This window comes from Marmota marmota, unplaced genomic scaffold (genome assembly GCF_001458135.2).
Source record: "Marmota marmota marmota unplaced genomic scaffold, marMar, whole genome shotgun sequence".
Classification (NCBI taxonomy): Eukaryota; Metazoa; Chordata; class Mammalia; order Rodentia; family Sciuridae; genus Marmota; species Marmota marmota.
The window spans coordinates 35,816,369-35,834,268 of NW_025999853.1; the positions used below are offsets into that span (position 1 = coordinate 35,816,369).

Here is a 17,900-nt window from a genome sequence, read left to right on the forward strand (position 1 = left end):
AACACAGCATGTGTTTTTTCCTAACCAGCCAGTGACAAGAAAGACTTATACAGGTACTTACTATTTATAACTCATGGCCACATCCACGAAATACTTCCTTCTCTGTCGATAGACATTGTCCTTAAATCCCTTAAACAGAAAAGAGATTAAGTTATTTAACAAAGTGCTGAAAAATTAGCTGCAGAAGAGCTAAAAGAAAATTACTGTGGTGTTTATTGAATGTTCAATTCAAATGTAAATCTTATCCTCAGATGACCGACTTGATGACACAGGCTAAGGCAAATTGTGCTTACAGTAAAACCTCTTTCGATTTGGGCAATTTCGACTTAGGCTCTACCAATTTGGGATATGTGGGAATTCAGTCTACAGTTTACCTTTCCCCTAGGTAAACAGAATGGCTTACTTAAGCAAATTGATATTTTGAACAATATCTTTTAGTTTTCAAGTATCATTTACATGTAATTGATCTTAATCACAAGTTAAACTTATCCTATTCATTAAAACCAGTCTCTGTAATATTGTTATTCAGTGAATTAACCTAATTTTAATGATTTGTGTAAATAACTAATAAATGTAACATTTATTAAAAACACTGTCTTCCAGAATAATCATCAGATCCCCAAATTAGTATAAATTAAAGACGTTTTACTGTCTTTTATGACTGCAGCCACACAATGCAAAATTGGTAAGGGATTAATGCACAGGGAAGCAGGTTAGCTCCACTCCACTCTGAGTTACTATAATTCTTATATGTCTTAGCCAACTTCAAGGTTTTTATCTAACATCATCCACTCGGGAAATTAAATACTGTGTCTGTCATTTTTCAGTCAAGTGGAATCCTTCTGAGAGGATTTCCTGATGTACTCAACAATTTCTCCTCTTGCCACCATACGTCCCATTTTCCTTTCCTTCCCATACTTTCAGACAATCAATTTTTTCCAGGGTGGTTTCTTCAAGCTGCTGGAAGCCCAGGAGGAATTGTTGGCATCTAACTTCTTACCTCTGCAACCCAAGTAACCCCCTAGGATTTTGACCAGGAAGCAGTGGTCTCGGGCGACAGAAGCCAAGCAAGAAGAGAAGCCTCGGGGACCATGGGGTTAACAGTAAAGAATAGGGATGAGGCTCACAAAGGCCTAGACCACCTCTGTGGCAATACAGATGTTCCTACAAGGTGGGCTGTTCAAGAAGGACCTCCAAACACACTAGGAAATGGTCCCATTCTCTTGTCAATTGAAAGAGAATGGGCCTCAAGGCCAAGAATCTTCACAGGACTGTCTGCTGGACAGTAATGAAAAATGCCCTTTCTTTCAAGAAGAACAAGAGCATTATTAAAGAGGGGAGAGGAAAAAAAATGCCCTGAGATTACCCCAGTACCTACAGAAATGTGACATCCTCTACCCAGAAGCTAGAACTTTCTTTCTTGTGCTATGAACTGGGAGTTTGTTTTTGTTTTTGTTTGTGGTGCTGGGGATGGAACACAGGGCCTTATGCATGCTAAACAAGCACTCTACCAACTGAGCTATATCCCCAGCTCTGAATTGAGAGTTTTTAAGTGGGGTCCATAGGCAGGCTAAAATGTCTACAGACAAAATTTTTGTGACCATAATTACCACATTTACAAATGGGTCTGTGACCTAAAAAAAAAAAGGGGGCCTCCTGCTGTAGAAGGTAGAACCAGACATGCTAGAAAGTCCACTTCAATACCCACTAGTAAAACGGGACTACCTGGGGTAGGAAAACAAGAAATCCAAGCACTTTATCCTTCAAAAGAAAGTAGGCCACGACAAAAAGGAGCGTCCTGTGAACAGTGAAGCATCTGTTCCCTGGTTCCTGCCAGACTGGACACCATGGTAACAGCATCATAATCTGCTGGGCTTCCAGAAGAATCTCAACTGTCTCTTCTCAGCAAACACCTGCACCTTTTCCAGGGACACAAGAGAGAGATGTACTCATCATGCCTCATTAGCCTGGAGTGGCAGTGATTACGCACATGTTGTGGGCGAGCCAGAGCTTCCTGGATTGAACCATGACTGGCAAAGTAATCAGCACTAGCGATTACAGAGACATAGCATTCCTTGCCCATCCATTCTGAATTACAGCAGGGACAGTGTTACCAGATAAAATACAAGATGTCCAGGTAAATTTCAATTTTAGATAAACAACAAATTTTTCCAATTTAACTGGGCATCGTATATGTTTATTTGCAAAATCTGGCAATCCTAGCACCCAGCAAATACCTGCTACACAACTCCCCCCCACCCCACCTTCAATTTAAATCGAAGGGAGCTCAAGACCCATCCTGAACCCTAAAGCACCCAGCTCAATTTACCAGCTGACACTCAAGTAGCCATCCCAAATAGCTCAACCCTGGTGAGATATTAGAATCACCTGGAAAGCTTTAACTAGTACTCCAAACCTGGCCATATTCCCAGAGGTACTAACTTAAGCTCTCTAGGATGAGGCCCTGGCATCAGTATTTTTAAAACTGTTAGCTCTTACACTCAGAGCTCATCAGAACCTTCTCAGATCCACTTACATGCAGATGCCCGGGTCTTCCCTGAGAGTTCCCATTTTGTGGGCTTCAGGTAATCCTCAAGATATTATGAGCATTTTAGAAGTGGACCTTGAGCCACACTTTAAAAGACCTTCCCAGTCTAGATCCTGACTACTCAGTATGGTCCCCATCTCCCCGTCACAGTAGGGCTTGACTAGGAGCTCACTAGAAATGCCCAATCACCATCTGCATTTTTAAAAGTTCTCCTGATGATTCTTCCATGAAAGCTTAAGAGCCACTGATCTAGATATTTAACCATTTCTAGGGAACTCCACCCAGCAGCATGATATATTCCAAGCCCTTTCTGAACTAGCCCTGTTGCAAGGATCCCTGTGTCTATCTCAGAACTAAGATTATTCTCAAGACACAAAAGTACCTAGACAACTTTTTGTTAGCTTAAAAACACACCAACTTACCAATATCAAATTTTGCATAATGAACATTTGGTGTGCTTATAAAAGAAATGCATGTGGTTAAAAAAAAATGACAGGAGAGGTAGGGGATTTCTAAGTACTTGCAATTATTTCAAGTGGTTGCACAGAAAATAAGAGAAGGTATCATAAAGTGAGTGTAATTAGGAGTAATGGAATAAAATTAAGCACAGGAAAATTTACTCTTAGTATTGGAATAATTTTTTTTTTTCTCAGCAAGGTCAGTACTTCCTGTGGTTCTTCCAGAAAATGTCTAAACCCCTTTCTCCAGGTTGAGTAATTTTCAAACTAGACTAAAGGGAGCATTTGGAAATAGGTTATTGAAAAATCCTTTACTGTCCAGGCATTGATCTGGATGATTTAATACAGCATTTCCGTTACTGGAATTAAGCATTTACTCTTGCCAAAATGCCTTCCAGTTGTTTTATTAACTAGGATTTTCAAACACCCCTTTGAGGTCAATAAGAATTTTATTTCCACTTTTACGTAAAGAACTTGGGGCGCAGAGGTAGAGGGACTAGGCCAAGGTCATTCTGCAAGATAACAGCTGGTGTCTGTGAAGCCCTGGTCCTGCTAATCTCTTAAATCAGGCTTCTGAGTTAACTCTGACTCCTCGGGGGTTGGGAGAAGGGGAAGATAACAAATGGATGATTATTAAAGGCACTCGTGGATTGTTTTCCAATGTTCAGGAGACTTACGTGGGAATTCTTGTAAATAGTCTGACATTTTAGTGTGTGCTGGTAAATATAACACACTGTGTCCTTGCATGAATTTAGCTTTTAAAAACAATGTAATTGAATTAGGTCCCTTTGATGGTTTGTTCAAGTGGTATATTTGAATTGGTCTGAATTGATGTATTATGCTAAATGACTGGCTAGTCTGAAAAATTCCCTGGGGGTGAAGTTTTCATAGTTTCCTTTAAAACAGCAGTTCTCAAACTTAAGTTTGGACTGGTTAAAACAAGTTCTCAGATGCTGCTGCTGCTTCTTCTGCTGGTACTATACCCATATTTAGACACTGCATAGTGTGTGGTCATGCTTCAAACACCCCTTCCCCAGATGTTATCCATTTCAATAACATGAATATCTGTAAACTATTGCTTTCATAACACAAAGGCTTCCTATAAGCAAGACTGATCTGCTTGGATCTCACCCTTTTATCTGCCCATTTTTAGACAAGGGAGACTAGAGAAGGAAAAAGTGTTTAAAATGAATAGGCGCATTGCTTACGTCTCTCAGACTATTAACTGTACTTCACTCTGACCATAAAGAAGTTCCAGGTCTCTCGTGTTAAATAAAAACTGATGTAAAGAGGGGAGGGGGAAGAATAATGGGAAATTCTTACCCCAGCATCATATTTCTTTAAAAATGGTCATTTTTATTGGAGTAGTGGAAAGAATGGTGGTAGATAGATTCAGGGTAGATGTAGGGAGAGATACACCCTCCATCACAGCCTTATTTTAAAACCCTCTGCCTTTCCATTGAGACTGAAGTCAACCACATTACTCTGCTCCTAACTACCTCCAGTCAAGGAAAATGGCAAGAAGAATTTTATTCTCTCACTGAGCCCCATCACACCTAGTCCTCCCTAGTTTCCCAAAGGTGTGATCAATTTCAGTTCATCGTTTTTCCAAGGGTCACCATCTGCAAGTATATTTCAGGCTGTCTAATTCCACAGAAATATTCTCCAGGGTATAGAATCTCCTCCTCTATGCAACCCTTTTAAAAAAATAAATGCTATGTGAAAATGCCATCTTTCTAACCTGCTTACAACTAACACATGTGTATAGGGAAGCTTTATCCTTTGAAGGTCTGTTCTCAGTTTTGGGGAATGAATAATAAATTGCTCTGCAATAAAGCATTACAATGTGATGAAACATGGCACAGGCTCCTCCCCATTCCCCAGCACCTGGGAGGATCTGGAAAAGCATGTGTGAAATTTCTTTCACCAGACACTTACTGGGTGGTCAGCGTCAAGCTCAGTACCATACATAAGAACTCTGCGAGAGCATCTGTCTAACTCAGAGATCTTCCGGGGGAACCACAGTACATCCTCTAGCTCTGTTGAAAACACAGTACAGATTCAAAATTTAGCTCACAGATTGCATTTTGCCCCTTGCAACATTTGTCAGATTGCAAAATCACCCAACAAGCAAAACCCTCTCTTGCCTTCTTCCTCTGTCCAAATGTTCTCTGGGGGATTCAGCATTACAATGGTGGTTTGAAATTTCAGCAACTGTATGAGCTCATCAAATTCTGTTTTGCCACACTCACAGTCCACAAAGATTTCAACCTCAGAACTTCTTCGCCGGGATCTCCTGGATTCAATGTGGACCATGTTGACATGTTTTTCCTGTTACATAAGAAATATCTCCAAGTCACAATTAGGTCACAGTAAAAGGAATGCTTTCCTTGTTTGATTCTGAAGCAACAAAGTATCAAATATCCACAACAAAGGAAAAGACAATTCTCTTATTCTTTGACTAACATGTGAATATTTTTCAAACTATTATCTCTATTAGTAAGAGACCTGTATAGTTATGCCTCTGTGTAGTTTGTCCAGTCTCATTAAAAATGAAGAGAGCATTTAAGATATATAAAGGGCCATATAAAATATCTTATAATTATGAGCATCACTGTTTCCCAGAGTGGTTCACATCCCACTGGTGGTGCATGAGTATTTTGGGAAAATTTTTGTCTATTACATTATCATCTAATCCCAAGATTTTTATCTTGTATTTTTATATGTTTCTGAAAAACAACTAAAACCCAAACTCCTGATTTTATAGTGATATAAAGCCTCCTTTTGAAATAAAGTTTTAAAATAACCTTTTAAATAAATCTTTTTTTTAAAAAAAGTAATACAAATGGCAGGCAGAAAGGGGAAGGTTATATGAAAATGCCTGAGGTGTGGGAAATACTAGCCAAAGCATAGCCAAATTGAAGGAAAAGAACAAAAAGCAGCAAAAAGAGGATCTGTGGGAGCAAAAGAAAAACAAATATTTACCACAGGAGGCAAAACAAAAGGTAAAATAAGCTGGGCCCAATGATGCACGCCTGTAATTCCAGATGCTTGGGAGGCCAAGGCAGGATGATCACAAGTTCAAAGCCAGCCTCAGCAACTTAGTAAGGCCCTTAGCAACTTAGTGAAACCCTGTCACTAAATAAAATATTTTTAAAAGAGCTGGGGATGTGGCTCAGTGGCTAAGAACTCCTGGGTTCAATTCCTGGTATCACTAAAAAAAAGTAAAAGGATAATCATCATCATCATCATCATCATCATCATCACTCCCAAATGGGATTACTAATAACTGTTCTCTTTTGGCAATCTCCAGGCCAGCTTTATTCAACTATCACTCTGAGATAGATGGATTTCCTTATAATAAGGTGAAAGGGAAAATAGTAATTCCATGCTTAAAAATCAGGTTTGAATTTCCCCAGTGATATACACTTATTTTCCCTTTAATTAATTGAAGACTAGGTTCTCCTCTCCATCCCAACCCACTACCAATAAGCAATACATCCCCATCACTCCAGATGGTACACCCTGATTATCAGTACAATTCCTGGATGAGCTCAGAATTTTCCGCATAGGAGCAGGATAAGTAGCTTTCAGTGCCAGAATTGGATCAGACAGAGTCTTCTCCTGTATAAAGAAACAAGTCTTATGGGAAACTGTTCAAATGGTTTTTTATTATTTTAATATTTAGAAAATAATGCTCTATTTTATAAATTGCCTGATAATATAAATAAGATTAAGTTCAAAGTTCAAGAGATTTCACATACATTATATCCCTTTGGACTTTTAATGTCCTTTGGTTGAAGCAGATATTTTTAGCCTTAGGGAACTGAGGTCCAGATGGGTTAAGTGGCTTAGCTAAGGCCCCATGACTAGCTGATGGCAGAGTAAAAACTCAGGCTGCTAACTCCTTCTCCAGGGATTTTTCCACTATACCTAGCTGTCTAATTGAATTGGTTTTCCTTTGGGCACTGTATGGACACAGCCTGAGATGACATAATTATGTATAAAATACTACCCCAGATTTCAATTACCACTGTTTATGATACCTGATCCTTTCTTCAAGGTTAAAAGGGAACAAGGAAATGATTGCCAAATCAGGCTGCTAATTCCCCGTCTGTGATCATCGTAGAAGTATGATAATGCCTCATATCTGTACACTTTACAAAGTATTTTCACTCATATTATTTCATCCCAACAACCCAGTCATTTGGGAATTATAACTGCTACTTTACCAATAAAGAAATTGAACTCAGGTAGCAGTTCGTGATTAGCCAAACCAGGAGAACACAGGTCTGAATCCCCTGACTGCAGCTCCAACTATCTTTTCTCTGCACAGCAGCCCAAGGCATCAAGGGCAGCTAGGCTTCTTATCTCACAGCTCTAATCAACAGCCAGTGTCCCCAGAGGAAATGCATTTGTAAGGGAGCATGTTTACTAATGGTTGGAGAATCCATCCAGAGTACATTGGCAAAAAAGCAATAGCTCTTCTAGGTTTTCCTAGGTTTATCTCCACCCAGGCTCTTTCTTGGGGTCCCAAATCACAGATTTGGTGCAAATCAAACTTCATACTTCTGTTTTTTAAAGATACCCCATTTGGTTCCTTTGGTGTTTGCATTTCCAAGTGTGAGGTTCACTTTTTTAACTTGTGGATTTTCTCACCTGGCAATAGTCTTTAAGTTCCTAATAGGCTAATTCTGAATTAATTTAATTAATAAATCACAGTTCATGTGAGTGTGCTTCTTTCATTGTTTGGGAGATCAATTCCTCCTGTAGGGCTTCATGAAGTTTGGTTTCCTTTGAATCTCTCCCCACATTATCTGGAAATTGACTCAGTAATGTTTTGTAGCAAATGGCAGGTTTGTCACCAGAGACACCGTCGTTTTAAAAGTTATGTGATAATGTTTTATATTCACCTGAAAGAGCCTCAGTGCTTTCACCAATCCACCCACTTCGTTTTTCAAGGAGAAAATGACAGCTGTCTTGCCACTCTCGGCAGCAGTATTGCTTTTGCTGCTTCCCTTGTTGCCTTTCTTGTCGTCATTCTTGCTAGAGTTAGCTTTATTCAGCTTCAAGAAAGTACAAACACACACACACACACACACACAATATGTTAGGATTCCAGAGTTTTCTATCATCATTTTCCCACCCCAGCTAGATATCCCATTCATATGCCAGAAGCCCCACCAATCATTCAAACTCAAGGTGAAGTTGCCAGGGCACTCATAACTTTCATCTTTAAATATTGGTCTAATTTACTCAGGGATATTATTTTCCAGTACTCCAAGACAGCATGTAAAGTCTAGAGGTTGAAATAAAAGGGAGATCAGATTTGCTTCACTTTAATGGCAACAAAAATCTGATCATCATTAAGTATAAACTATCATGTATAAATAGTCCTTGCCTTTCTTTATCTAGGTTTATTTTACAGCACGAAATCTGCTCTTTTAGCCTAGTGGAATTATTCTTATGGAAACTGTATTGGTTGCTAAGCATAGCAAAAGTAAGAACAAGTATGTATTTTTGACAATGGTAAATTTAGCTTCAATTAAGTTTTTAAGACAAAATATCCATTTAATCCTGAATACGTCAGAACGTGTACTGAAACTGATTGCTTTGTGCAATTAGATCCACATTGTCAATGTGAATTGTCATTGTAAATCTAAATACACATGGAAGAAGTTGAGAAAAGAGGCCATCTTTGTCAGAAGATGGTATATGAAAAGTGACTGTTACAATTCAGCCATGAATAAAAAGGAAAAGAAGAAAAAGGAAGGAAGAAAATTAGCTAGCTATTAGGAGGAAACAGTAGAATCTGAGTAATAAAGTTCCATTAGCTAAAGACAAAAATGAAAAATGCTAACAACTCAGATCACAATGTCATAAATGCAGAATAAAAAATCTGGAAACTTTTCATGTAACAGACAATGAGAAAATGTGATGGTCTGTTTCATGTTCTTTATATGTGAATGCAGAGTTTGGTAAACAGAGAACTATCTCCCTGGAAAATGATGATATAATACAACCACACCCATCCATTGTGTCCTGATGAAACTGAGAAGTGTATATTTAATATGGAACCAACAGAACAGTGACTTGCCATTGTCTTCCTCTGACTTCTCTATTGGATTTATTTTCATACATTAGTATTGCCTCACTAGATTTATATGTAATTAAAATGGATATTGTATTATTTATAACCTGAGGGAGAAGAATTTTATATAGACATTGATATTTGACAGCATGATTAAAAACTCAAATGTCTTTGTACTCTCAACATCTGCCTCTTCCTCACAGTATAACACACAGTTCTCAGATATTTAAGTGCCTCTTTTAATATGAAAGGATCATACATTAACCGTTACTCTGAGTATTCTTTGTTTTCCTTCTAGAAGTTCATTATAACTTCAAAATTCCTCGATGTAATATCTCATCCAAATATTCAGATATTTAAGTGTTAGAAAATCTATTTACATTTTTGGCCTCATTTTCACAAATTGATTTAAATAGTTCTACACAAGTTGCTGTGATTACTTTTCAGCATTTTTACACATAATAAGATACCAGTATGATGCATCCCTCTGGCCCATATTTGAAGCTACAATATTAAAACAGATTTTTCTATGACAAACTGAATTGGAATTGGCTGGTGAACACTGATAGTACATGAGTGAAATGTCATTTGGTATTTTTAATGATTAGGAACCTGGATATATTTTTATTTCATTGCTGTGAAATAAAAACTACTATTTTTATTAAATCCCATGATTGTTACCTCAAATCAGGATCTAAAATCCTGCAAATACTGGGTTTTTTTTTAAATTTTGTTAACATTTTAAATATAAAAATTCCTTTAAATTCTCAAACAAGTGGAATACTGCTTACACAACTGCATCAATTAAAAATGGAGTAATGAGGAGCTGGGGATATAGCTCAATCGGTAGAGTACTTGCCTAGCATGCACAAGGCCTGGGTTAAATCCCCAGCACCACTAAAGAAAAAAAAATGAAGTAATGAGCCAAGCATGGTGGTCCACAACTGTAATACCAGCTATTCAGGAGGCTGAGGTAGAAGAATCGCAAGTTCAAGGTCAACTTAGGCAACTTAGTAAAACCCTGTCTCTAAAACAATATAAAGAGGGCTGGGGATGTAGCTCAGTGGTCAAACACCCAGGGTTCAATCCCCAGTACTAAAAAAAAGAAAAAAAAATTGTGAGGCATTCAAGAAAACTTTTGAACCAAGTTTGATCTTTTTCTTTTTCCAAAATCTGCACCTCCCTACAAACAAGAATACAAAATATTAGTTCTGTGTTTAATGACTGGTTTTCATAGACTTGGAGTGGGTGTAGGAAACTCTATAAGCTTCTGGAAACCATAGAAATCTATTTCATCTCCCTTTTCCTAAATGGGCTTTCAAAATTCTACATTCTTTTTTTGGTTATGGATTTGGGACATTGGTTCATACAAACTCTCCTTCTTAATGTTTAGGACACTTCTACCTTGAGGAAAGAAAGTTTATTTAGCATGCAGAAGTACATCTGCTTTACTTTATGAAGAGAAGAGGCAGACAAAAGAGAAGCAGAGAATTAAGGTGTGTATATTTACTCTACACCAGGTGTCCATATGATGAGGATAAGACTAGAGCGTAGCCCTAGAAAACGCTCTTGAATGCCAGGTGTCCAGTACTCACTGTTAAGCTGCCAAGGAGCTGATGCTCTTCAGGCACCGCTGAATCCAAGGAAAACCCTCTTCTTGCCCAGTATTTACTGGAAAACATCATCATTGCCGGCTGCATGAATCCCGATGTAATTTTTTTTCTCAGCAGCAGGGGGAGCCTACAGGGGCAATAGAAGCTCTGGTGGAGATGCAGGGAGGAAGAGGACAAGCGCTTTTGCAGGCTGCTCGGAGTGCTGTCCAGAACCCTGGTGCTGAAGAGCAATGAGAATCCTCCCCTCCCCAGACTCCTTTATATGAGTGACTGAGAACTGATGGAAAGCTGATTAGAAAGAAACTCATTTCTGGTTGCTGATGGCCACAGTCAGATTACATATTTGAAGCCTGGGGTTATCTGCTCATGATGTGATTTGTTTGTTTCATAGGTCGAGTAGATATTTGGGCGGAGGTGGTGGAGAACAATACATAAAGGGATGTTATTTGAACAAGGAAACAGCTGTTCCTTGATGTTAGCACTCATCTCTTAGCCTGCTGCTAGCAGGTTAGCCTCAGTCTTTAACTATGAATTCAAAGGTTCTGTGCTTTCATTCTAAAAGTGAAGAAATAAACTTAAGATCTACTGTTTATGTTAATATTTTTTTCTAACCTGTGATGTTATGATTTTGTGTGTGCTTGTATGTGCAGTGGCTTTCATAAAAGGTACTGCTTCCTAATCCTCTCATCTCTGTACAGAGTGATGATCAGGCAACCTTATTGCAAAGAAAATGTGAGACTTTGATTTAGCCACCTGTAGATATAGCTCAAACACTAGCCCTAGAATATTCCTACCTGGAAATAAAAGGAAACTAAATACCTGTATAACAGTCATTCCTTTAATGCTTTTGATGGTCACTGAGTTTTTCCACTCCTCTTTTAACTAGATCAAATCCAGAAATTTGAAATGCATAGTCTAAACAATATTCTTACTAGTCAAACTCTAGAAAGAAGAAATTTTACCATGCCACAGAAAAATATTGCCAATCTCCTGAAAAATGGAAAATTCTTAACCAACTGTGCTTGTCTGACTAAAAAACTAAACAAAATCTGGGGCTGCCATAGCTTATCTATATTGAAAAAAAGATTAAAAATTTGAAAACAGGAGTTAATGAATTACTATTGACTAGGTTTTAATTGTTTCTGGATTCTTGGAGTATTTAATTATTATTTTCTCTAATTCTCAAAATGATTATTTGGCTTCTATTTCCTCAAAAGATCAGCTAATAAGAGAAGCAAGTTTAAGTTGAAGTAATGATCAAAATAATAGCTAAAATTACTAAGTGCTTAGTATTTCCCAATTTCTATTCTAAGAATTTTCTATATACTTTTGTAAGTCAAAACATGATTAATCATCACAACAATACTTAAAAGGTGGTCATTATTATTTCCATTTTATGTGTAGATAAACTGAGGCATGGAGAGTTTAGAACACTTAGCAAAGATTCACACAATTACTAACTAAAGCAGAATTCAAATTCAGCCATTCTGACTCCAAAAGCCATGCTCTCCACCACCACATTGTACAGTCTCTTGAGTACTAAACAAGACATGTTAACAAAAGTAGGCTCTACAGACCATACATAGATTATTTCAACTAGAACAGAGTTTGGGAAGATGTGTCATTTAATAAAATTTGTGTTAGGCATTGAACTAAATTCTGGGAATACAAAGATGAATGAGAGGTACCTACCCTCAAGGAGATTACAGTCTAGCTCAAAAAACATCTATGCAAATATACAAGTGAAACAAAACATATTGAATTCTTTACATAAAACATTAACAGCACATGGGACAGAGTATTCAATTCTACCTTAGAGGGATCAGAAGAGGGTTCTTGGAGAATCTAAGTTGAATTTTTAATTGTGAGTTTGTTTATTAGTCACAAAGAAATTGGAAATAGAAACGCAATGGTTCCATGGAAAGGGGACAACATAAGAAAATATAGAACCACTGTTGCTCAATAATGATGGTGCATAGGTATTAGGTAAGGATGACAAATGATGGGCTGGAGTTGTGGCTCAGTGGTAGAACACTTGCCTAGCACATGTGAGGCACTGGATTTGATCCTCAGCACCACATAAAAATAATTTTTTAAAAAGATATTATGTGCATCTACAACCAAAAACATATTTAAAAATTTTTTATTTAAAAAAAAAAAGGACTCTGAATGAGACAAGGCTAAAGAGGAAAGCAGGGTCCTTTAATGACATCATGTGGGCTTTGCACTTCACCTTTTCTGATATGTGAGGGTCACAACTGGAAGGGCATGAAGGTCACATAAGCATACTAATATTTTAGAAAAGTAGCACCTTGGAAGAAGATTTCAAGATTGAAGGCAGAAACCACATAGGATTTAAAATAGTCTAGCCAAGATGACAACCTGGCTTAAGCCAATAATATAAAAGATGCAATGAAAAGAACCAGAGATATGAAAGGGTAAATTCCACAGGGCAATATCCTGTTTGTATGTGGAAGCCAGGGGAAAAAAGATATTAAAAGTCATTTATTGAAGACATTCATTGAAGATATTCAAGATTTAACTACTTTTTTTTCTCTCTTATAAAAGCAACTCAATTTATACTACAGAATTCCCCAAATGCTCACATACCCTTGGAATTGGGGAGGGGGTAAATGAAGGAGAATGAACAACAGTCATTCAAAGTCTATGAAGCAGTCAGACAACTTTCAAAGCTTACAACAAAATTCTAGTAACCAATACAGTGTGGCAATGTCTAAGGACAGACATAAAGATAAATGGAATCAAACTGATAGTCTAGAAATAAACCCTATTGTTTATGATCAACACAATTTCAACAAAGTCATCAAAACAACTCAATGAGGGGGAAAGCAATTTTTTCAATTTTGGATATTCTGGGACAACTTTGGATATTCACATGAAAAATAATGAAGTTGAACTTCTACCTCACCTCACACACAAAAATTAACTCAAAATGGATTATAGACACAAACACACGAGGTAAAAGCACAAAACTCTTAGAAGAAAACATAGGAGTAAATCTTTGTGACCTTGGATTATTTCATAGATATGACACCCAAAACATAAGCACTCATAGGAAAAAAAAGGCAAATAGAATTTCATTAAAACTTAAAAATTTTGTGCTTCAGGGTATACCATCAAGAAAGCAAGAAGACTACCCACACTATAGGAGAAAATTTGTATTTGTAAATCATATATCTTATAGAAGACAGTATCTAGAACCAACAATGAAAAAAGAGATCAATTTTTAAATAGGTAAAGGATTTATACAGACATTTCTCTAAATATATAGCCAATAGGCACAAGAAAAAAAAGTGTTCTGTCATTAATCCCTAGAAAAAGGCAAATCAAAAAACACAATGAGACAGCACTTCAGACCCATTAGGATGGCTGAAATAAAAAATACAATGACAAGTACGGTGAAGAAGCAGAAAATCTAGAACCCTCATATATTGTTGGTGGTGTTGGAAAATGGTGTACCCTCTTTGGACAATGGTTTGGTGTTACTCAAAACACAATACACAAAGTTACCATATAACCCAGTAACTTACTCCAGGTCTTTATAAAATGATGTAGTTCCTCAGGAAAAAAAAAAAAAAAAAGTCAGCAGTTCCTCAAAAAAGTTAAACCTAGAGTTACCATAGGGCACAGTCATACTACTATTCCAAGCTATACTCTGCAAAAAAAATGAAAATGTATCCATACAAAAATTGCATATAAATATCCACTTAGCATTAATAATAGCAAAAGTAGAAACAATTCAAATATTACCACCTGATGAAAAGACAAAATATCACATCATAAATGGAATATTATTTGGCAATATAAAGGGAGCTGGCAGTTAATGTTTCAATGTAGATGAACCTTGAAAATGTGATTCTAAGTGGACTGGGGTTGTAGCTCAGTGGTAGAAACACTTGCCTTGCATGTGTGAGGCTCTGGGTTCAAACCTCAGCACCACATAAAAATCTTTAAAAAATTTTAAAAAACTTTAAAAAAAAGAAAATGTGATTCTAAGAAGCCAGCCATAAAGACTATGTATTTTGATTTTGTTCATGTAAAGTGTCTGTAAGATGTCTAAAAAAAAAAATGCTAAGTCATTGCCAGGAGCTGCAAGGAGAAGGAAGTGAGGAATAGCTGCTGATAGATCACAGGGCTTCTTTAGAGAGTGATGAAATGTTCTAAAATTAGATATTGGTGATAGGTGCACAATCCTGTGAATATACTAAATACCACCAAGTTGTACATTTTAAAGAAGTTAATCTTATGGTATGCAAATACCACAAAATAAAGCTGTAACAGTTAAGACCTTTTATTTACCTCTCCCAGATAGCCAAGCCACCTCCCCTTTTACCCCACTAGCTCCGACCCCAGGTAGATAAATGGAGTTATGTTCTGGAAAAGGGTAAAACAAAGGACCTCTAAAAGCACAGTTGAGAGCATGGGTACCATCCTGAAAAGAAAATGACTAAATAAATATATGTACTGGATTTTGAGATTCCTAAACCTCAGAAGACAGAGAGCCAGATAAAGGGATAAGCCTTCTTTGAAGAATCTGACCATGCCAAGAGGAAAGACCTCAAAATACTTAGAACCCAAGATTGCATTCAGAGCTCTTAAACTCTTTAACAGTGACAAGCCTCCATTTAAATATTTGGTAGACTATGAGGTTGGATTAGTTAAAATTACATAAAAAATCAGCAAATAAAAATCCTTGATAATAACTTCCAAAGAAAAATCAAAGGGCAAAAGAGGAACCCTGTGTCATCTGAGAATTGCATTTACAAAGTCATAATAGTATCAGTACTAAATATTGACCTAAATAATATTATAACAACTATAACAACAATGTGGTAAGATGGAAAGATAAGGAAGTAAGAATGTGATAGTCAGACAAAGGGAAGGAGACAAAGAGCTAAGCTCCCATCTTCCATGATGGAAAGTCAATGGTAATGCCTAAAACTGAAAATCAAAGTAGTAGCAATACATACATCTGCAACATTGAGATACAGAAGTAAATAGCAAAATAATCATCCCAAAGTTAGAAATCTTGCCGCTGAAGGGTGAACAGAAAAAAAAGGGGGACAGTTTCTTACAACAAGAAATCTTCTAGTAACCTTATGCACATGTAACAGTGATTATAAATATATAAACTAAAAATAAATTGTACTGCATACGTAGGACATTGGTTTTAATAAACCTGATTTTAAATCTTGCTTTGTCATCTGCCTCATTGTGCTTAAGAAGGACAAATTAGGGGCTGGGGCTGTAGCTCAGTGGTTAAAGCGCTTGCCCCACATGTGTGAGGCACTGGGTTCGATCCTCAGTACCACATAAAAATATTGTGTGTCCACCTACAACTAAAAAAAAAAAAAAATTAAAAAAAGGACAAATTCCCATTTCTCAGCCTTCATTTATGTAATGTAAGGGTGAGAATATCTATATCTTATGGGGCTGATTAAATTGAATGTATGCAGTGCTCCATGTGGGAGCTGGCAGTTAATGCATGCTCAAAGTGTCACACTGACCCTGAAACCAGAGTAAAACAATATTAGGCATTGGTTTGAAATCTTTGTCACAAAATGAAGAGATGTGGATACCTGGGATTTAATGAGGTGATTGTCCTCATAATCCAGACAAACAGGAAGTCAACAGTTATAATGTGAACTGACAGAATTGGCTTGGATCAGGCAGTTAAAGACACCAGGAAGTGAGAAAGGGAGGGGGATATTGTCAAATAAAGAAATCTCCAGGAAACTCTATAGGTGGAAGAGGGACATGTGATTATGAATGGCCATGATGGTAAACAGCTGAGATCCCAGAGAACCACAAAATTAGGCAAGTTTTATCTTAAAGATGCCAATTGTTCTCAGCATAGATATTTGTTGTGATAGAGAATACTAGTGAAAACAAGAGAAATACTATAAACCACCCTAAACCACCTGGAACCTGAAGTGCATCCTGAGAAGCAGCAGAATACAGGAACAAAGAAAAAGTGATATAAATAAACTGAGAGAATAAAGGAAATGCCGAACATCTGTGACCCACAGTTGCAACAATCTAGCTTTCCCTCCCTACTAGTTGCCATTATGTAGATGGGTCCTCAGGGATTCGCCTTACTACCCTGGCCAAATAAGAAGGAACCTTGAAATCCACGGTCATCAAGGGAAGGATAAGCTTCAGAGGTGCAAAGAAATGTGTCTGGGGAAAAAGATAAAAGGACAGACAGACCTAAAGGGAGAATTTGCTTGGTATCCCCAATGTGAATGGAGAAAGCAGGTGAGAAACTATTAAAGAACTGGGGGGAGGGGCTGAGGTTGTGGCTCAGTGGTAGAGCATTTGGCTAGCATGTGTGAGGCACTGGGTTCGATTCTCAGCACCACGTATAAATATATGAATAAAATCAAGGTCCATCAACATCTAAGAAATTTTTAAAAAATAGAGGGGATGTGAGGATATGGAGATATTTGAAAGGGAAGCTACACTGATTATCTTGAGATTTGGATTTAATAAAAAGTCTGATTTTCTTGAATAACTTGTCTTGTTTTAAGCCATCATTTCAGTCTACCATGTGTGTGTCACAAGCAGGTTTGGTATGTATGCCTTCTATGCTTAAACCTATGTTGAACAAGGAAAAGAGAAATGGCACACATGAACCTAATGATCAGTTTAGCTGGAAGTCTTTTTCCATTGATACTGATTCCTACAACTTGGGAATCAATAGAATCAAATACTTTAGGCATATATACTCTATGTTCCTTGGCAGTTGCAGTTCAACATTATTAACATTTGCTTTTAATTATAATTAAAATAAGTTTATGCCCTATTTCCCATGATTTGGTATTAATTTATTAATAACAGGAAATGACTCACTTTTAGGAAACTCAAGCAGGCTTCCATATACCATCATTTCCACTTCAAGATATTCACAAACCAAGCTTACATACAACCTTAATGAAATATTTGCCTATTTTGGCACTTTATCTACAAGTGGGTTTAAAAATTAAGGCAGCATTGTGGGGAATGAAAAAGGTCTTAAGTTCTTTTGGGACATTAGAACACCCTTCTCTCCTGAACTTCAGTAAAAAGTCTTCATAAGATTATTAGTCCATCATATTAAAAAAAAAAAAAAAGAGTTTATTAGGCTAGGCATGGTGGCACAAGCCTGAAATCCCAGTGGCTCGGGAAGC

At 37.2% G+C, this 17,900-nt stretch overlaps 1 protein-coding gene across 1 annotated transcript in view; it reads right to left on the reverse strand.

The window, feature by feature from the left end:
- Window positions 1-17,900, reverse strand: part of Tph2 (tryptophan hydroxylase 2) — a 99,511-nt gene extending 81,611 nt beyond the window's left edge. The window contains exons 1-5 of the mRNA XM_015482992.2: window positions 10,693-17,900; window positions 7,920-8,072; window positions 5,154-5,337; window positions 4,945-5,045; window positions 62-129 (exon numbers count right to left, since the gene is read on the reverse strand). Coding sequence (XP_015338478.1) covers window positions 62-129; window positions 4,945-5,045; window positions 5,154-5,337; window positions 7,920-8,072; window positions 10,693-10,797 — 611 coding nt within the window. The 5' untranslated portion in view covers window positions 10,798-17,900. The remainder of the gene's footprint in view (window positions 1-61; window positions 130-4,944; window positions 5,046-5,153; window positions 5,338-7,919; window positions 8,073-10,692) is intronic.